This window comes from Pavona decussata, unplaced genomic scaffold (genome assembly GCF_977016875.1).
Source record: "Pavona decussata unplaced genomic scaffold, jaPavDecu1.1 SCAFFOLD_94, whole genome shotgun sequence".
NCBI lineage: Eukaryota > Metazoa > Cnidaria > Anthozoa > Scleractinia > Agariciidae > Pavona > Pavona decussata.
The window spans coordinates 180,266-202,139 of record NW_028145511.1 but is presented as its reverse complement, the minus strand read 5'-3'; the positions used below and the strand labels follow the sequence as shown (position 1 = coordinate 202,139).

The 21,874-nt window shown below is 41.1% G+C and overlaps 2 protein-coding genes across 3 annotated transcripts; both read right to left on the bottom strand.

Annotated features, from left to right (window-relative positions):
- Positions 1 to 60: 60 nt before the first annotated feature.
- LOC146473195 (neurexin-3b-like) lies at positions 61 to 8,538 on the bottom strand. The gene is made up of 2 exons (XM_085118432.1): positions 7,385 to 8,538; positions 61 to 3,030 (listed from the first exon to the last, which is right to left on the bottom strand). Exons 1-2 carry the CDS (start codon positions 8,136 to 8,138, stop codon positions 1,646 to 1,648), a joined length of 2,139 nt encoding a protein of 712 aa, XP_084974558.1. The 5' UTR covers positions 8,139 to 8,538; the 3' UTR covers positions 61 to 1,645.
- A 2,751-nt stretch (positions 8,539 to 11,289) lies between these two features.
- On the bottom strand, positions 11,290 to 21,631 carry LOC146473194 (uncharacterized). 2 transcript variants are annotated; one of them, XM_085118425.1, is made up of 8 exons: positions 21,539 to 21,631; positions 18,719 to 18,859; positions 17,603 to 17,821; positions 16,616 to 16,838; positions 15,724 to 16,100; positions 13,793 to 14,221; positions 13,254 to 13,608; positions 11,290 to 12,411 (listed from the first exon to the last, which is right to left on the bottom strand). In XM_085118425.1, the coding sequence occupies exons 2-8, from the start codon at positions 18,840 to 18,842 to the stop codon at positions 12,039 to 12,041; spliced, it is 2,100 nt and encodes a 699-aa protein (XP_084974551.1). In that variant the 5' UTR covers positions 18,843 to 18,859; positions 21,539 to 21,631; the 3' UTR covers positions 11,290 to 12,038. The 2 variants fall into 2 exon arrangements, with proteins under 2 accessions (XP_084974551.1, XP_084974552.1); XM_085118426.1 differs by lacking the exon at positions 21,539 to 21,631 and adding an exon at positions 21,412 to 21,433.
- Between the last annotated feature and the right edge of the window lie 243 nt (positions 21,632 to 21,874).

Genomic DNA, 21,874 nt, shown 5'->3' with positions numbered 1-21,874 from the left:
AGGTTGGCTCGCTTTACTATCCGACTTGTTTCGTGGCTCAACTATCAATCAGTTACAAGCTGTTTGCTATCCAATTTTTATTTGTAACACACACGATAGTATCACACATGCGACTCTGCTGATTAAGCCAACATCAGTGAGGCAACAGGACAGGAATTGAGAGCATACTGGAAACGAGGTTATCACTGAAGTTACCGAGGTTTCTTTAAACCTCATTATGAAAGCGAGGCTTTCATAAAGGGAGGGGTCGTTCCTAGAGCCCCGAAAACGCTAATTGTGGCTTAATGGAGCGCCCTCTCATCATAATTTAGATCCGCAGATTGTTTATACCCCCGCGAGCATGAACACAAAAAAGTGGATATGAAAGGTATGTCGCGGCCCTCCCCTTACCTCAATCACTTTCCGCTCATACCATCTTTTTTTCTTATGCGATGGCGCTTGACGAATCAAAACGTGAACGCAGGCAGTCTACAGATTTTCTAGTTATTGTTTAATGAAACGCACCTATGAAATTAACCACTTTAAATTTGCTACGAAAAGTTAAGTTGCACAAATCAAATAAATGAAATTTCGAGGGTTAAAGACGAACTGTGAAAGGAGATTTCTCTGTGGTTTTTGGTCAAACTTCTCAAATATTTTTGATAGAATACCTTTACTCTTCCTTCAATTTGCTCTTAGAGCATCGAGAGAAAAATAGTAAGTGATTTATCATGGGAATAACAAACTGAATCAGTCCTTTAGCAGTTTCTGTAAAATACACTGAAAAAAACTTGAAAAAATGTCCTTTTTTTATCACGATTTTTAAAAAGATCACGATGCAAAACAGTTTCGTCACTCTCATCTTTGTCAGTTACAAAAAGCATTTGAAAAAAACAGTTAAATTAAAAAGTATCGTGATTTTTTTAAAAATCGCGATCCATTTGCTGCTTTCTCGACGAAATTTGAAATTCATTTCAATCCTGGCCATTCACAGCCAAAGATAATTAACAATACTTTCTGTGTACAAGTAGAGTTATTGTTAACAAAACTAAAGCATTTTTCAACGTTTCAGTCGACACAAATATGTCTATTGGCTATTTAAAGAAACTCTTGAAATAGGTGACATAGCCCCTTTAAAAAGGGCTCAGTTTAATCAAGGCCGGACAGTTTAGCCGAATTATGCATCTGATGAAAACATACGTAACTACATTACATTATATTTTCAAAAACTGTTTTGGCACTATTCAATTTCTTTAGTATTTTCTTGAAAATCTCGGTTAAAATAAACTACTGTTCGTGGTTTCGAATTTCGAGTACATTTCGTTTATAGTTGTATTTTAATACTTTACAGAAAGGTGTACTGTACCTAGGAATTAAAAATATTTACAGTCATCTGCATGTTGAATGCAACACATCTTGAAAGAGGTATAAAGTTAACGTTGAACGATGCTGATATTGACGCTATTGATACCCAGTAAGAGGTGAGGGGAGCTTATCAAGAGTGTCGTCATGGTAACAAGAGTGTGCCACCTCAGTTTGAGCATCGGCGCATGTCTTTAAAAAAATTAGCCCGAAGTGGAATTTTTTACTACGATACCAAAGTGTTATAAGCAAAATACCAGCTTCCAAGTCTGAAGTAAACAGTTTGGCTGCGGTACAAACGTCATTACACTTCCGTTACTTCTGACTGCAGGCATCTTTCTTTGCTGCCTTTGTAACTTCCGTTCCAATAAGGATCATTCTTATGCTTATACAGCCACCAAATAGCAAAGATACAAAACGCCACTAGCAGAGTTCCCACCACAATAATGCCGGCTATGAGCGCCCATTTTTTAGCGCTACCTTTCCTCACGCGTACAGTTTTCTTGGCGTAACTGATACCGCCGTCGTTAATTGTTGAGGGTGCAGCGGTCGGTAATGCACTTTCTCCAGATCCAATTTCAGTGGAACTCTGACCAGATTCATCCTCGCTGTCGCAGCCATCTTCGTCATCTTGGATGCAGTTTGTTTGGGAAATGTCGGGTTCGCCGATGAGCCCATTATCGGTTTCCAACAAGGGATCTTTTGACGGAAACGGTTTTAAAGGTTTCTTAACACTACTGTTGTCTATAATATCTGGCATTTTGACATTGTTCTCTTTAGAAGAACTTGAAGACGTGCCCTTGTCTCCCGACGACTGACGATTTGTACCCGAGGCATCTTCGTCACTCCCAGAACCAGAATCCTCGGAATCACAGTCATCTTCGTCATCGACGCAGGGTATCACTGAATTTCCCGAAAAACTCTGCGCATGCGGCGTAAGGACTTGTTGACTGCTATAGGTATAATCGTCTGAGGTTGTCATTGGTGTGGTGATATATGAAGTGGGAAGCTCCTCCTTCTCCGTGCTAGATGTCACAGCTGTAGTTGATTGCTCCGCGGTCGTTTTGTCCGTGGTAACTAGTGGAGGACTGGACGCTACTGACATTGCAGTTGTTGGATCCGGGTCGTTTAAAATTTCACAAGTCAACCTTGGACGACCTTTCGTTATGAAAACCCCTTCTCCATTTGCAACTCCTTGGACAATATCAACCCCATTAAAGTTGATCTCCTGAAGACATCCATCAAAACTTGCCCCCGACGAGCGACTTTTCGAAGTGAACGTATTTATTAACATTCCGCCTATGAAAACATCCCCTTCACTTTTCTTTAAATCAAAGGAAATAAATCTCCCGGGAAATCTTCTTGACACGTGGAGAACACCATCGAGTGTCAAATCGAGCTGGACCTGGTTCCTAGTAATATCAACCGAATGCCACTTGTCATCATCGCACGCTTTGTCACGGACGTGCACGTAGATTTCACCTGATCCAAGATTCCAGCGCACGAGAAGAAAACCGCGATACAGTTCAATCACTAAATAGTCATATCCGAGACCGCTTTCCAGTATTGAGCCATTCTGATTGGCTGTCTTGAATCTGAAAACAATCCGATCCTGCCGCGATGAAATGTCTTCGTATGAGCGGTTGAAAATCACGTAATCTGGTTGGCTGAGGCCGAGAACAGGGCGTGCTGTGAATGGAAGTTAAAAGAGTTTAGTTAGACTACGAACAGGCCGTTATTTTTCTTAGGGGTAGTAAAGCTAGCGAACTACACGACCGCGCGCGAAGAGACGCAACGCGCGGGTGAAAGCTTCCCCTCGCGGGAAGCAGTCTGGCATGTACAGTCAACTCTCGCCTTGCGGACACCTTGCTATTACGGACGCCCCGATAACACGGACAGCAGCTAAATCCCCGGCAAAAATAAATTACAGACGTTTGACTGAAATAAATTCCCGCTATTACGGACTCTCGCTATTAAGGACACCAACTCACGGTCCCGAAGGTGTCCGCAATAAAGGGAATCAACTTCAGTTGTTTTTTAATTCGTGAATGCGCGCATGCGCAATAAACGAATTATCGTCATGTACGCACATGTCACTCGCTCGGCCGTTCCATCGATGGGCTGCAAACTGCCAGCAAACATGCCGTACTTTCACGGTTCGCTTAACTTTCTCTCCTCCTACTATTAAAATACACTTTTTTGAGTTCGAAATCAAAAGAAATGCCCTTTTAAAAGAATTAAAGAACGCTTGACCGCCGAAAAAGAGAATATTGGGGGTTTTGAGAATCTCAATCGCGATCGTTGAACTGCACAAGCTTCCGAACTAGTAAACCAAACGACTGACTCCACATGGATTTTTTTCCTTTTTTTTATTTTGACACCGGAATGCCGTTCTCAATATGGTAAATGCGGCGTCCACAAATTCTTGTAGCATAGTTTAATTCCACTATTTACTTCTTCATTCATGGCTCACAAGGTGGTTTTCCTGTATCAGTGGGGTTTTTTTTTGCGTCGTTAAAAGCCATGACTTCACAAGTGTGACGTAAATCAACCTAGCTTACTAGATACAATTACTAAATATTTCCCGGAAAGACCCGTTGGAATATAAATAGAATACGACCTTTGGCTGGTTCCAGTGGAAAATTTTTGGAAGGAACGGAAATTTTGAAAAGATAATCTTGTTATCCCGTTCCTAATGAAAAAATTTTCAGTTCCATTCAGACGTTCCACTTTCATGGCCATGCTAAATATAGCCTCAACCAGAATGATAGGTTCTTGGGTTGAAAACTTGAAAGGAGCACGTACAAGAAACTGAATTTCCGGAATTTTTTGCGATGTCGTCAAAATATCGAATTGGTATCGCAAAATTAAAATGGCAAATATCGGTTAATATCGCACTTTGTTTGGTATCGATGTGAAAAACGGGCATTGGCTCAGGCTTGAGTGAAGAGAAGCAAAATGTAAGTACAATAGTTTTACGAGGACGAAACGTGTGACAAAATTTAAGGTGCAAAGTCCACAAAGCTATTTAATTAAAGAGGTTGAAATTGTGTGTCGAAAGAAATTATTAATTTTATGTGCACTGTGATTGGTTAGCAAAGCTCGCGCCACTCACTCAACCAATGAGAAACCAAACCAAACCAATGGTGGCTTGCTTGCACGTGCATGGCGCCGGTTACATCTGTTGCTTCGAATTCTGATTTGTTCATTTACTGTTCGCGTCTTGTTGTGATTGGCCAGAGTAATGACTTGTACTTTGGTCAATAAATTGAAAACAGCTCCAGTTGATACGCTATACGGGACGAAATCCATATGGAAAGAAAAATGTCGCCAAAGACGTTTCCAGTTTATATAAGTACAAAAACGCCTGGTCGTGAAAGTAGTGATAAAATCGTGTTTTTTAAACACCCCTTAGCTTTGCCATAGCCTTTCCAATATTTTCTCCGTTACTAGATAACCCATCTTTACAGAAAACAATACTGTATGTTCTTAATTTTGTAAGCAATTTCTTGTTGTTAAGCGTAATAGGGAAACAATGTGCAATATCAATTAAACCTTGAATCGCGTGCAATATCCGTTAAACTTTGGATTGCGTGATGTTTTTGTCTTTTATGGTGCACGTGTGAAACCAAATAGAGAATAAAGTGACAGTTTCGATTAAAATGTCTTTTTTGCGGCTTCAGGTTTCTCTGATTTCTGTTGCAACAGTAATTTTATAAGGGAAAACAAGGCTATGTTGACTGTTGAACATTCATGAAAGAAAAAAAGTTTCGAAATAGTAGACAGGTCATTTAGCGATTCATGACCCTAACATGGAGAACGCCACTTTTACGCGTTTGCCAGCTTTAATATGTTGTGCTGCCATTCAAGCGAAGCTACTAATTACTGACAAGATAGATAACATCGAGAAGGCCTTCAAAGCCGAACAAACGCTTATGTGTAGTCATGTACGTAATCAAAGTTCAAGTTTTACACTCCACAAGGAACAACCACTTGTCAACATCCTTTCGTCGCATACTGCAGCATTTTCCGGCCCTCTTGAAAGATAAAATGTGACCCTAACATACCAGCGGACAAAAACTATAGCTTTGAAGCATGGTAAGCTCTTCTGATAAAAGTGGACCTCGTCGCCAAAGGGAACACTGCGTTATACAAAAATACTACCTAAAGTCTCCCCTAGGAAGTCAAATCCTCTAAAATGAGGGAATCAGACAAACTCGGCAGTGTACTGCTTTATAGCTCTCATTTAAATGGTCACGCTTTAGAGTTTCATACGCAGATTCAAAAGTTACAGCCACCTTTTACAACATAATAAACAGCACCACAGGAAAGTACTGCTCAGTAGCCTCATTTGAATGGTCACACTTTAGGATTTCATCCTTAGACTCAAAAGTTAGAACTGACCTGTAAATAGTACACAACACCACAGGAAATACTACCAAAGCTGTCAATGATTTGAGTACCACCCTTTAGGATTTGCTTGAACAAAATAAATTACACAGGGAAGTACTCATAGCTTTCATTTGAATTGGTGTGCTTAACCCTTTGGAGCCCAAATTAATTTTTAAGGATTTCAGAAAATTGAGACTCAGATAACCAAAAATATCATTAACTTGCACTGTTATGGAGATTTGCTTTATCTTGGTCAAAACTGCTCAATTGTTTGACAAAGAACCTCTTTCCTAACATGAACTTACTCTTAGAGCACAGGAAAGAAAATATGAAATGATTTCTCCAAGGAAGAATAACCTAAAATCGGCTTTTAGCAACTTTTCCAAAATGAACTTCAAAAAAAAATTTGGCCAATTTTTTCAACTTGTAAACCAGAAAGAATTATCCTCTGAAAAACCTTATGCCTAAAATGAAGGTCACAGAATACAATCTAAGACACAAATCTAGTCACCGACCGAAACTGAACACGGATCGAATGAAGTGTTCCTATTTTAATCGCCTAACTTTTAAATGACCTCGCTTTGTGATTTTATATTTTTTAATATGATTTTGCGCTGTAATTTTTAAACTGTTTTGTGACATAAGATGTGTAGTTTTTTATCTTATGAATTAATGAAGGCTATTATAATTATGATTATTATTATTATTATTATTATTATTATTATTATTATTAGTCAGAATATGATCATATGATTTTTTATTACAAATAAGAACAATATTGTAACTTTATGACATTTCCATTATTTTCTTTAACAAAACTTATGCTTGCAAGTAGTCTCTTTCTTAGTCGTAATGAATTGTAAATAGGTTTTAATAGTTTTTTTTCTACTTTTAACTTGTAAATAGCAATTTGGTTGGAATATGTTAATAAAGAGTAAAGAGATTGTTATTATTATTATTATTATTATTATTATTATTATTATTATTATTATTATATGCCTTTCAGCCATTTAAAGTGACACTAAGAATAGGTGACACTGCCCCTTTAATTAGCATGCAAATTATTCAGAAAATTTCACTGCTGCCTCAAGTTAAAACCACTAAGTGTAGCAAAATAGTATTAATAAAAGGTACCCCAGGAAAAAACTGTTCGAAAGCCTTCATTTGTGTGATCACTCTTTAGGATTTGATTCAATAAGTAATTGCAAAATGTGCGACAAATAATCGATTTGTATATCACAGACTCAAAAGCGCTTGTCTCTTACTATTTCGAAACCTCAGGTATCGAAATCAAACATTTGTTTTCGATCAATATAAAGTTCTTCACTATATCTAACATGAAGAACAGTATCCAAGGTCCGTCTAATAAGCTTTTGAGGCAGTCCCACAAGTTAGCTTATGTTCAAGATCATAATCAGTCAACTCTTCCCTTGCGGACATCTCGCTATTACGGACACCCCGATAACATGGACAGCAGCTAAATCCCCGGCAAAAATAAATTACTGACGTTTGACTGAAAGAATTTTACGCTATTACGTACTCTGGCTATTAAGGACACTAAATCGCGGTCCCGATGGTGTCCGCAATAAAGGGAGTTGACTGCATATGGGGTTTACTACTACCTATTGTTTTTAATGGAGATTTCCATTACCTTCTTTACAAGTCTTTCCACTGAACCCAGTCGCCGTGCAGTCACACTCGCTAGTGGTAAATCTGTTCAAACACATCCCATTGTTCTGGCACTTGTTATCGATTTCGCACATATCAGTGCATCCGGGAATAATTTCTGTCGAATTCTCCACGACCGCGCTTCTCCTTTTTCCTTGTCTCGCGGAGTACTCAAACATGTCAATATCTGTTATGCACCCCACAAATCTATGCAGAAGTAGGACGGATGGTTGAGTAACACTGTTCGCAGCAAGCCTTGCAGTAGGAATTCCGCCAAAGTACATCGAGCTTTTAATGTTTAAATTCGTGTTCTCATGGCTGTTGACAGTTGACTTCGACTGACTGTCTAAAGATATTGTTGTTTTGCCCCTGCTCCTCTCCAACAGCACCCGATGCCATAATAAATCGTTGAGATCATCGCCGATTTCCACCGCCATTGCCCCGAATCGCGCGCCATAACTGCAAGTCAGTCGTAGCTTGCCTTGAAACAGCTCAACGCGCAAGAAATTTGATTTCCCTTCGTCATCCATATACAACAGAAGCGCATCGGACAGAAAGGTTTTGAAGCGAAAGCCAAGTCCTCGGCTTTCGGAGCTGTCCCATTTCTTCAGCTGAAGGAACGAAGTTTGTTCGTTTATGAATGTCTCTGCTTTGGCGTTATGAAACACGAAAAAAATCCAGAAAAACAACGAAAACAACCAACGAACATTCCACGATGTATCCATCGTTCGTCTCATCTTGCGTGATGAGACATTCGAGACGCTTTGCTTGGCTTGGCTTCCTCCTAGCCCTGTGGGTGCGAAAGTTACCTTGTTTACGTCACTTGTCAAGTATATGCGAGAATTAAAGACCTTTGGTAATAATAATAATCTTATTATGATTACCCGAGAAAAGGAATTTACATACCAATCATAAATTTTGCACTCTAAGAAACACGATGCCAATTTTCACCACACCCTCTATTCTTCTCTGATGTAACCATTACAGATTTGCAACCACAGCTAAAAAAGACTTTGATCAAAGTCTAATCTGTCCACAAAATATCATCAGGGTGTAATGTGAATAACAGAGCTCATCAGCAGTGACAGACTGAAGATTTTGGTCTTCAGTGATTAAAACACTCTCGAGCGTAGCTCGCTTGTACAAATGTAACCATGAAACTTGTACAGTTGTACTTTTGAAATTCATACGTATTCTTTACGTTGGTCAGTTTCACATGATCGTCTGTCAACGCAACGCAGTTTATTTCTTATTTTAGAAAACAAAAGGTCATGTCACAGAGTAATCGATGCAGCCGTTTGACGCAGAACACCTTGCCAGTTTTGACACTGTTACTTTCCTCATACATCTCTCTTTGTTGGCTACAGAAAATTTTTGCTGTGTACAATAAAAATTACCATGGACCCTTGAGAGTCGAAACGGTTTTTTGTTTCCATATTCTTCGATTACACGGCCTCCGGGCACGATTGTTGCCCAACTCACGGTGCACGGCATTTACTTCCGAAGCGAAACCTTTCGAAGGAGAAACGAAGTATTTATCCTTCACTGCCGAGACAACCTTCGTAAACGTCTGAGCCCACAGTCATTTGGCTCGCGGGACTCACAAGTTAAATCGCCCAAGACGCGATATCCGTAGGCTCAATTTCCGCCGCTCCCTCGGGTCTGGCTTTCCTCCCCGAGAAGATTTCTTCGGCAGTGAGCGTGGGCTCATTTCCCGAAAAGCGGCTAGCCTGATCGAGCCCATAGCGCCTACGATTTCTGTCGTTGCAGTTTCGTACATGAATTGTGGTTTATACGAGGCAACCTGACCAAATAACCTTCCGTCAAAAAGGAATACTTGAGCTAAATTAAAAGGGCAGGCATTTTTAATAATCTGTATTAAAGTTAAGGAATTTCCTTTTCAGTCCTTGTTACGTATTTTATGGCGATTTTTTCTTACCGAAAAAGGAGGAGTTCCAGGAGTTCCTGAAGGATCCCGAGTTCCCGAACTCCGGGAAGGAGCCATGATGTCCCGGCAGGCGGACTTCTATTGTAGCTAAGCCCGACAGGACAGGGAGGGGTAGCCTGCGAGCTAACCCCCCATGCAGTCGTTTTACCCTCTACCCCTAAGGAATGACTGCGTGGGAGGCTACCTGAGTGCGAAAGCAGTCCCGTTCCCGGCTTTTGTGTTACCCAGCGCGAAGAAAAAGTCGGAGGGAGGCAACGCTCTCCGTGTTTTTATGCTAATAGCAAACGCAAAAGGATAAATTTGTTTAGAAGAAAGGTACTGTTCACAGTCCGAATTGAAGAGGAAAAAGATAAGATGAAAGGATAGGGAGCCACATATGAGGAGGAAGAAGTGAGAGGAGAATACTACTGGTGAAGGCAAAAGAGCGAGTGATGTAGGGATTCTGGGAATGAGCTCGAGGTCAAGCCTGGGAGACTACTCCGTAGTTAGAGATTGCGCGAGTTTTTGTCGTTGTTGTTTTTTTTTTGTTTTCCTGTTTACAGTCCCTTGTTTTCCGTGTGACCGCCGAGAGCGCATGTGTCATGGCAACCTCGTTCCCAGGATCTCTCTTCTTTCCATCCCGAGACACCCTGGGAACGAGGTTGGATGTAACGGTCACCGCGCCTAATTGCTTTGTTTTGTTGAGCGTACCAACCCTGGGCTGAGCTGGAGAGTATACCAAAACTACTCAGAAGGCCCATGTCCGGTTGCAAAGCAAGATTGTGGCCGTTCGGTTGAAGCATACGACCCCGATCCACGATCCGGCCGGAAAATAGCAGTGTAAGCGTTTCTTGCTAATAGGCCTTATCACGGTTTTCGACGCCGATTTGACTGGTAGGCAAACACGTCTGAAATAACAGTGTTTGTATGGGAATCCGATGTCAAATAATTTTCATAAAACATCGCTTCTGAAAAATTCGTGATTTGGAAACTTTTGGAACTAGGGAAAGGATTTTAAGAAAAAAATTGGAGGGATCTAGCTGTGCCAGAAAGCGTCCAGTCGTGTTTTGAACTTTCCATACATTTCCCTGTATTTTTTTCCCGCGAACTATTGTTAGTAGCAGTTCACGGCTGGTCGCTATACAGACAAATGTATGGAAAGTTCAAAACACGACTGGACGCTTTCTGGCACAGCTACATCCCTCAATTTTTTTTACTTAAAATCGTTTTCCTAGTGCCAAAAGTTTCCAATTCATGAATTTTTCAGATGCGATGTTTTTTGAAAATTATTTGACATCGGATTTCCATACAAACACTGTTATTTCAGACGTGTTTGCCTACTCGTCAAAATGGCGTCGAAAACCATGATAAGACCTATTTGCTATTCTTCCTCGTCAGCCAAAAGGCGACAACCGGTTAAACTGAATCACCACTTATCGCATCATAAGATGTGATAATAAGAATTCCGATCGACTTTTCACTGACCACAAAATAGTTTTCAAGGACCATAGAAAACATATTCTTTGCCAAAAGAACCAGCGATGAAGCCATGCATAGAAATCAATTCCTTCGTAAATGTCTTTTAAAACAACTGATTCTTTTTCCCTTTTCCAACTGACCTGGTGGCTTGCCAGAAATGAAATTGCGTCTTTTCACTGCACGACTCCGAGGTAGAATTTAGTATTTCCCTGACTTCATACAGAATTCCTCGACTCCATGCCCTGACCATGAAAAATTTTTTTTTTTTTCCTGATTGTTCTCTGACAGTGGCAACCCGGTAATTAACGCAAGGAAAACCCTACGAATACGCATGCTACGTATACTACGGCAATTTTAATGCCGTTGAGAGCAGACAACGCAAACATTTTGCTCATTGCTCGTATTTTTCCTCGCCCCTTCGGGGCTCGGAAAAATACTACGCAACTCGCAAAATATCCGCGCGTATTATATGTTAAACCATCGAATAAGATATATTTATTTAGATATCTTCATCTTTAAAATGAACATCAAAAGAATTCGGTAAAAGAACACAAAAAAAGCACCTAAAAATGATTAAAAATAAGAGAAATAGTTATTTCCTGGAAAGGACCGACGAAAGGTCAAGTTGAGTACAAACTCATCAAAGCCAAGGTAAACAAGGTGTTATACCATTTAATTGTGCGAAACTCAATTAAATATATCTTTGTGGTTGAAAGTGTTTCGGCGAAAACGAACGGCTGCTCATGCCGAATTCATGACAAGAGAATTTATACGTCAATCACACATAAAAAACAACTAAGTCGAGCTACAAGGTGAGACTAGAAATTGAGTAGTATTATCTCTAAAGAGCTGGGTAACGAAGGAAACGAGTCAACTGGTCTTTGAAATTTTCGAAACCGAAATATTATTTGTAACACGTTCCAACACCAAATAAAATTCTTTTAACTATTTTAACCCAAAATAATTGCGTTGTAAATATTTTTCGTCACTGACAATTTCTATCATCCAACACTAGCTGTAATAAGTAAGAATTAAGGATTATGGAAGTAATATCAAATGTGAAATATAACTTATAAATATCAGTGAGCTATTACATTACATTTACCACGTCAAATCTATAGGGTCAAGTGAGCACAATGAGTCGATAATAGTGAGCGACAATTACAAAGAGAAACACCATTACCTGGAGGAATGTTTTAACTTTTTTTGTTCGCAAGTGTCAATGAAGGCATTAATTAAAAAATCGTTCTATTTTCTTTGTCCACGTCTTATCAAAACATGTCTCACTTCCGTGAAACGCCGTTAGCTGACTTTTCAAATAAAAGAACTGTTCGTCACCCCACATCTCACTGAAAGCCTGGACCCGAGTGTCCCACGCTGGGATGCGCCCACCATTCTCTTGGTCAGCGTTGACAGATTCTCTTTGCATTGTAACCTGGCCTTGAATGGTGACCTTCGCAGTGGTAGGCTCGCCTTCTTTGATCGTGAAGACTTCAGTGTTTCTCTGGTCGTAGACTGTGTTTGTATCTTTTAGCACAAAGCATCCAGAATCCCGAGAAACGGACAGCTTGTACTCATCAGACAGCTGACCAATCTCTAGGCTCCTAAAACACGAGATGGCCACAGTTAAACCAAGACAAGCATGCACGGCACAGCGGATTTTAGTATACTGAGAGTAGAAAGTAATTTCGTGTTTGCTTTGGTTTTGCCTTTCTACGCTATGGGTTGGTTTAATTTGACAAACTCGCTTTCTTTCTCAACCAATCATCACAAGTCAGTCCAAAACCAATCGTGAATCGATCGCACGCGTTTTCCCGCGCTTGACGCCGTATGTTTTGAGTTCTGATTGGTTCATTGTGTTGGTGACGTGTGCAGTGATTGATTGGAGTCACAACTTTGGTTTAACGACACTCCAATAGACCATTTCCAAGTTGTTTTGAACCTCATTATGAAAGCAAGGCTAAGTGCAAAGTTTTTGTTGTGAAAATTAGTTTTCATTGATATGCAAACAAAACTAATTTTCATATGAAAAGTTTTGCACTTAGCGTCGCTTTCATAACCGCTTCATGCTCCACTTTCTCAACCAATCTTACATGGTTTTGTTTCCACAACACTCAAAACAAACGCTTCAAAATCGTAGATAGAGCCAAAAGATGCCGTTTTGCCCTTGTTGTAATGTGTACCGAAGTCATCATTGCGCTTGATGATGGAGATGACTGAGAGAGACGTATCTATTTAAAAATTGGGCAAAAGTCCAATTGTACCTGTTAATTTCATTGTTTCTTTCTTCGGTCGCTGCTTTCTGCATAAACCAACATACATAATTTTATCGTTACTTTTGAGGTTCTCTGCTTCGGGACTTATCAAACATCAAGTCTGTATATGGCTACATTCGGGTTAAATAACTACCAACTTTAAGAACTTAACACCACCTTAACTAACTAACCTTGTTTTTTGTGGTTTTCTACGCCATTCAACAGGTAAAATGGCATGCTTATAGGCACCAGGAGCCTCAAACTCTCTCAGAAGTGCATCCCTACCCATCGCTTCTTTACTTGATGCGCGAACCGGAAGTAACAGCTTACTCTTGCTTCCTGTATGTACAGAGAGGCAGGTAGTGTGAGGGGAAGGCCAGACAAACGGCCAATGAACTGAGGACAGTGCCAGGCGAATTTTATGTCCAGCGGCGACCGTATACGCGGTGGAGTCCAGTTTGACCTGAGCTTGGAAGGTTTGATCGGGTGTTAGCGGCTGAATAGCCTCTGTTGAATGGCCGTGTAGGTGAGTCAAGTTTAGCACTCCTGTGCGAACAAAGTACGAAGGCAAAAGATTTCAATAAAGTGGACAATTTTTTCAGGTCCTCCCTGAAAACCACCACTACCACCACCATCATCATCATCATCATCATCATCATCATCATCATCATCATCATCAGGTCCAAATAAACAAAGCAAAACAGGTCTCATGCTAAAACGGAAATCTTACCTCTTGAGATCAAAGACGACTCGCCGTTTGGAAACACGTCACACAACCTCACAGCTACCACAGCAAAGGGCCTGTCACAGCTCAGTTGAAGATGTACCTCAGGAAACCCCACAACTGATACAGGCTCTTCAAGCGTTGCCGTCTCCCAGCACTCCGACAATGTGTCCTCAAATCTTTGATCCACTGGCAGCTCATCGAGACTAAAAATAAGGGGGAGGCCGCCCCAGGCTCCACTCAGAAGAGAGGACTTCACAGATACCTTCGTGTTTAGCTCATTGGCGGTTGGTTTCTCTTGGTTTTCTGGTGTCGCTGTCAAACGTTTATCGTGACACAGGGCGAATTCTTGATGTTGCACACTGGATGAAGGCCAGCCGTCCTCTGCTATCCACTTCCCAGGCCAAATGTCTTCCTTGTGTGCGTTTGAAATGCCTTTTAATGAAAAGCTCAGAGTAAATCAAGTGGCATATCCGTTCTCGATACTGCACTGCGAGCGAGGTGTACCTCGTGGTCTCTCCCCCCCCCCCCCCCGCCCCCAAACCAGGTACACTGGTGCGCTTCAATGACTGAGAGGGGTACTCTCCGGTCCTCCATACCCTCACCCTCTTTCAGACCAATCTGAATTTGTAATATGTAATTTTTCAGACCTGTGCCTGGTTGTTCAAAGAGCGGTTAATTCTGCAGTGGATAAATCGCTATCCAACGGATAAAGTGTACTCAAACTTATGCATTTTATCCGCTGAATAGCGACTTATCCACTGAATAAAGTTATCCACTCTTTGAAAAACTGGAGCCAGGTTTCTAAAATCCTACCCATTTTCAGACTTCAGACGAAAATGGTTAAAATTTGTACCCTATTTCAGACCAAAACGGCCCAAAATTCAAACCCTTTGGGTGCACACTGACTTCGAGCGTAACCCTTTCGGTAGAGCATTTTTTGGTGTAAATTCAAGTAACAACTTGTCATGCACGATTCGTAAAAATGCCGTAGGACTAAATTCCACGACAATCGCTGGAGCAGCCAATGCTGAATGACGAGAGTTGTATATGAAAATATTTTTTGCATGTTGCCAGGAGCACACACTACAGATGTAGACGTCGTCAGCGTCGTCGACGACACTCATACGCAAAACTTGTACCGTCTAAATCGACCTATGTAATACATTAATTCTCAGCATTGAGCTTGTGTTGATTAGTTTGGAAAAAACTGGCATTAACCAAAACACGCACTGATTTATAAAAATCACACGTCACAATTTGTCGGCAGATTTCCTTTTCAACTTTGTAACGTATACCTGCCAACTCTCACGCATTATGCGTGAGTCTCACTCCTGCGGACTAAAGACATCGATCTCACGCATCAAAGAGACAAGGACAATTTCTCACGCTTGACTCCCAAATCCGGACGAGTTGTTCTTTAACACGATTAATAACAAAAATTCAGTTAAATTTTCCCAGAAAAGGCACTTAATGTTGACTTTGTGTCCTAACTGTATTACAACATACTAACATTTTTGCAAAAGCTTTCAAACGTCTACAATCCGTTCGAATCAGAAGTGTTCAAAGGTCGTCGGAACATCTTCGGATATTTTCGGCAACGTTCGGAAGTCTTCGGAAAATAGTCGGAAATCTTCGGAGGTGGCTGAGACGTTTTCGGAAATCCCAGTCATGACAAGACGAAAATCTCACGCATTTGACTCAGAAAAAGTTGGCAGGTATAGTAACGCAGAATGAAGACCAATGAAAATCGGCCTGATTCAACGTCTGTAGCAATGCCACTGACATTTTCTTTGTCAAATTGGACAAAACCTGCCTGATTAATCGGTAGGTGTAAGTCAGCCCTTAGGGTAAAATTACTGATAACAAATGCTTTGGGAAGCTCTCCTTCAATTTTACCATAATTAATAACCCGATTTTTATGTTGAACAACATACCATCCCTCAAGAACATCCGCAACACAGGCTCTTCCATGACACCTGTTGGCAAGCCCTTCAAATGGCAGTCCCACCACCTGAGGCACTCTTTAAGGTGGTCTATCCTAGGCCCTGGTGAAGAGTCTAAGGGCCATGCATGGGACCATGGACCAATCACTGCACGGACCGGACACTTTAGATGTTGTACCATACGGAACACAGCATCTCTGTAGATATCAGAAAATCCTCCAATCAGGAGTACGGGGCATGTGATGGAGGCATAATCATCAGCGATGGAGCCATGCTGCCAGTATTTATCACGGCTCTGATGTGACAGCCATGTGTGAACCCATGGTTCACTGGATTTGTGCAAACGATCTAACCACACTTCTTTCCACCTGAGAGTTCAGTAAAACAAAAAAAAGTAACTGAAACAAAACTGTAACACTAATGCATAATACTGTTCAGAGAAAGTGACATTTCCATGGCAACCAATTTGACTAATATCCAACCTAGAAGACCCAGAGGCAGTCAGTCTGGTCGATGGGGGAAAATGGCACAAGGGAAATTTTCAAGAACAGGTTCATGAAAACTTTCTTCGTGCCATTTCCCCTGCCCCCCCCGACCGACTGTCCCTGGGTCTTTGAAGATGGTCAATACCCCAATTTTTTAACTTTCTTATAATTTACGCTTCAAAATATTTCATTGTTGGATCACTTTTAATACTATTGTGATATTGGTTGTGAATAATTTTAAGCAACATTTGTAGTCTAACCAAATCTCGAGCTGAAACAGGGCTGATCTGATTTAGAGTTATTGAAATTCAAAGGTTGAATCATGCATTAATATGCTCCTCTTACACCAAGCTGCTCATCAAACTGGAATGTGATTGCAAGATATAAAACACTAGTACCTTGGACCCAGGCTCTCTGGATGAGGAGGGCGTGCATTCCAGAGAAACATGATATGAGCCCATGACAGCATCTCCCTCGCAAGAACACATCCACCACGATAGTGAACATCATCAGCGTAACGGTCATCAGAGGAATAAGTGGAAATGATTGTCTTAAGAGCAGGGGGCCGCAGAGCAGCAACTTGAAGGCCATTAAATCCTCCCCAGCTCTTGCCATACATGCCTGAAATAAACATCATAGACTCTCTTTAGGGGCAGTGGAGAGACAAGGGATCATTTTCCTCCCTTTCTGTTGGGCCCTTGCTTTCTTTTCTTGAGGGTTTTTTCTCCTCTTTCTATGGTTCAAATACCCACTTACAGCCACACCCTTTTTCTCAGAGGTTCTGCCCTTTGGGTTCTCATTTCTTTTGTCTGGGGTATCCTCTCCGGCCATTACGGATGTGCCTTTCCCCTTCTCCTTCATAATGATTCTCATCCCCTAAGGGGAATTGCTCACAGGTTGTTTATGCCAGCCCTTCACATAATATTCTTCATGTTTTTCACCTCCCCCCCCCCCCCTTCCCCCTTCCCCCACCCCCCGCTTTCTCTTAGAATCCTACCTCCTTGCCTCCTTCTGCATCTTTCTCCAAGATTCCCACCTTCTTTATTGCCACCCTGCCCCCCTTTTCGTACTGGTTTGAGCCACCCCTTACTTAGCTCCTCCTTGTTCCCTTTTCCTTAGAGTTTTCACCCTCTTCCCTCCAAGGCTCCCACTCCCTTTTGTCCTGAGTTCCCACCCTTTTTGTCCTCCTTCTAACTTTTCTACACCATTTCTTCAGATGTGCTTCTTACTTCTTTTCTACTGAGTCTCAGATCCCCACCTCATGGTCCTTTTCTATTCCAACTCTCTCTTCCCTTTTGCCTCCTTTTCTATAAGGTCCTTCTCCCTTCCAGAGTCAACACCCCTTTCTCCTTCCTGGTTATACATAAACAGCCTGCAAAGCTTACCAACATTTCCAGTGCACCAGTCTTGGCGTGAAATCCAGCCAATGACATCACAACAGTCCTCCTGTTCTTGTTTTTCATATTCATCATAATAATATCCTTCCGAATCCCCAGTTCCCCGCATGTCAACACGGACACATACGTAACCATGGGAACAAAAATATGAATGGTTCTTCTCATCTCTCGGAGCTGTCCAGTCAGTACGACGATAAGGAAGGAATTCTGGAATTGAAAAAATGCATTGACAGCTTTAACAAAAGTACATAACAGCTCAGCTTTCACACTCTAGTGGCAAGAACAACAACAGGGAGAAAGACGTCTTGTAGGAGGAAAGACAGTAAGATAGACATCTCAAGTCAAATTTCAAGTGGCAGCAATGTGATGTTGTATAGTTTCATAGATTCCACTAAAGCACTTTATCGTACACTACAGAGGCAATTCTCTTGTCCATCAATTGATCATAATGAAGCCCTGTTTTGCACTGAGCTTATAAACAAAGGCAACTGAGAGCACCAAACTTGTTCAGAAATGTTTTGAGGCAGCAGACTTATAAGTTTGCTGAACACATAAAAAAATGACACAGAGGTTTAATTCCTAGAGTTTGTACTTTTCCCTCACATAAATCACTGTTTTTCAACTACTGTATAATGCAGCTGACAGCCATTTCAATTTTCTATTTTATTCTTTGATAATTATACAGGTGTGTAGCAATATCATCACTTCAACTGAACAATGTGCAGTCCCAAAAAAACCATACCCACCACATGGAAGGTCATCGAAAATTCCCAGGGGGAGGGGGTTCTTTGAAGTCAAAATTTTAGAAGCAAAGTATAAAACTAAACTGGAATTTCTTGGGAGGACGGGAGTGCAAAACAAAAAACCCACCGTTGGGGAAGTACGGAAATTTTCCAGAACTGCACAATATAGCATAATTTTAATTATTGACTCTGATAATAAAGAAATGAATTTATATGCTGCAATTAATTTAATATATAATTGAACAGTGAATGGGATCACGGGGGCCACTTTTTAAGTCCAATGGAATTCCTGATTATGGTAACAATTATGATACGACAAACCATCAAAAAGTCTTCTGAAAAGGAAAATTCAAAGTTGTACCTAATATAGCAGGGAATTTTTCATCTTTTTCAGACTTTACAGGCATCCATAGCTTAGCTGCAAGTTTGGTGCCATCACGCATTGGGATCCAAACTAAAGGTGTTTTGTTGACAGTGTACATCATGGTTTTAATGTTAAGCTCTAGTTAAAGAAAGAAAAGAAACAGCTTTGGTCAATCAAAGAAGCAAAACAGTGGTCCATGAATGAAAAGAATAAATAACAAATAAATTTGCATAAGTCTTTTAAATAGTGTCAGTGGAATGACTGTATATGAAGTTCACACACAGGAATTACAGTTATGTAATAATTGGAGAGGTCACTGGTGAATCATCTTTCAAACGTTTCGCCAAAACAACAAGCCTCATTGTGTCGGTTTTCCACAAAATGTCTTTAAATCCCAGTTTTTGCATACCCATGCTCAGCTGGGAGGTGATTCAAGCTAACAGAAAGAATGCTAGTCTGGCTGACAGTCTCACAAGTTTAATTTATTCATCACCCCTAACTGGACAGCCAAGAAGCTGAACACTTGCTACTTAATACCCTTGACTGGGACCTTGATGTTACTGGTAGTTGTAGGGTCATTTTACTCAGACAGCGACACGAATGTTAAGGGTGCCATGCTCATTGCAACATGTGGCTTTAAACTTAATAACAGCCCTGACATGGCTTCTCTGGTAAAACGATTTAAAAAAATCAAAAAAATTAACTCCGTGAATTTTCAGTGAATTCTTCAAAAACCATAAGATGACTACCCAGGCACCATTTGGCTGAAAACCTTGGAACTTAATATCACACTCATTAAGAAGCTCTGCATGCTTATATGCAGGACCAGCCTACTGGCTAGTCTCCAAAAACACTTGATCAGAGATCAGACCATTATTAAACTTGCATTTCACAGTCAACAATAGCCTGTGTACAGCCGCCCCCTCCCCTCAGGAAAAATGGAGAGGGCGGCTGTACACAGGCTAAGCCAACAATAATTTAAAAAATTCCTCAGAGTACTACTCCTAAGTCCCAACCCTTCTGGAAATTCTGATTTAGCTTTAAATCCTTGGCTTTGCAAATCCCTCCCCTCTGGCGAGGGGATTTAGCATCTTATTTTTCTGGACATCAACATTTAGTGAGGCTAAGACCTAGGATTTGCACCAAAAACTTTAAAACCAAGCAAAGCACAAGACCAATCTGTAATTTCTAATAAAGGAAAGAGGGAAACCTGTTGATCTAGTAGAAAAATTTCACCTCCCCCCCTCCCACAACACACGCATACCCAGGCCACAGCTTTGCCTCTGCCAATTGTGGTTCACTGTTCAGTTGATGCCTGATCATAACCTTTTTTCTGAATCACTGATTTTGCTCATAGTTAGTAGCTAACTACTAACTATGTTTTGCTTAATGCTCACATGGACTTTTCAGCTATATATTCCATTTCCAACTCTCAAATGCAACCTTAAATCTGGTAAAATCCTGGTTATTATTAACCAAAGGCTTCTACAACTTTGTATAAAGGGATTTTGGGTCGGTTTATAAAAGGGTGGGGGGGGGGGGGGGGCATTAAAGTGCTAAACATCCTAATATCCCTTAGTCTCCCTCTTCTTTGTCTTGTCATGCAAGGCTCCTCCCCACAGGAGGTGGAGGAACGTTGCGTGACGAGCAAAAACAGCTGCAAGGGAGACTAAATATCCCTAGAAATGGAGGGAAGAGGGCTTATAACTGGAATAATTTGCAAGAGGGGACTTTTAAGCGGGGGATTTATCGGAATATGTATATTTTTGGCTACTTGTAGGTGAACCAATGAGCAAGCAGGTGGGGTTTTACGGTATGCAACTATAATAATTATACTTCACAGTGAGTGCCCAGGGGGGGGGGAGGGTTTAAATTTTAAATTTCATTTACCGGGAAACTTCCTCAGACTAAATTGTTCAAGCAACTGATTACGGTAGTTTCTTAGAAAATGATACCCTATTCTAGACCAAAGCTCTCTGATTCCTATACCCTATTCGAGAGTAAACTCACTGAAATCCATACCCGGCCCTTCACAGCGGCACGCACATACCCATATAGCTCATATATGGGAGTACCCCCCGGGGGGGGGGGGGGGTTGAGTGTCCTGTACGTGACAAAAGATCAATTTTCAGTTATGAATGAAATTCTTGGCGTCTTTCCCCATTAGGTGCATAATGTGGCTCCGTTTTCATTTATTTGGGGTTGAAATTATGAGGAATTATTTAAAAGCTTAACCTGTTAATTTTCATCGATGTTAATTCATTGTGTAGTTGCTCCTAAAATTTTTATGTAGGCCTGATAACGCAAAACAATTGATACTGCTGGAAAGAGCACCTTAATTAAAATTAGTAAAAAGGCCAAGTTTGAGAGTCTGGTCTTTTAAAGAAGCGAAGATATAGCTCCGTTAAGTCTGGAAATTTTATAGACGTTTGTATGGGAACGGGCAAAGTTTGCCCGTCGTCCGTACAAACGTTTGGAAAAGTTCCCGAATTCACGGAACTATATCTTCGCTACTTTAAAAGACCAGACTCTCAAACTCGGCCTTTTTACTTATTTTAAGGTGCTCTTTCTAGCAGTATCAATTTTTTTGCGTTATCAGGCCTACATAAAAGTTTTAAATTTCCGTGATATAAGGTCTATAGCTGGCCGTGCACAGTGGCTCTACCGTTTTGGGACGCAGGACTACTCACGCAAAAACACCTTCAGTGCTTCAGTCGTTGCAGTCCAGTTGTTTTCGTGCTGCTAACTAGGCGTAGGTCCAAAATATATTCCAAAACCCGTGAAGGAATAAACTAAGAATAAAAGGACGTTACTTACCTATAAATTCTCATCCAACTCACTGGTCTTGCACGTGAGTACTCTCGAGGCTCGATTTCATTCGTTCCCAGTCCCACTAATCGAGTGATCTCCAATTTTGCCTAATTACGCGGGATGCCCTGAAGGGGCATACCGTGTCTAAAAACGGGTCGATTTCTTTTTACGCGGGATGCCCTGAAGGGGCATACCGTGTCTAAAAACGGGTCGATTTCTTTTTTACGCGGGATGCCCTGAAGGGGCATACCGTGTCTAAAAACGGGTCGATTTCTTTTTTTTCTTCCTCGTAGTCACAAATCGGTACATTAATTACGCGGGATGCCCTGAAGGGGCATACCG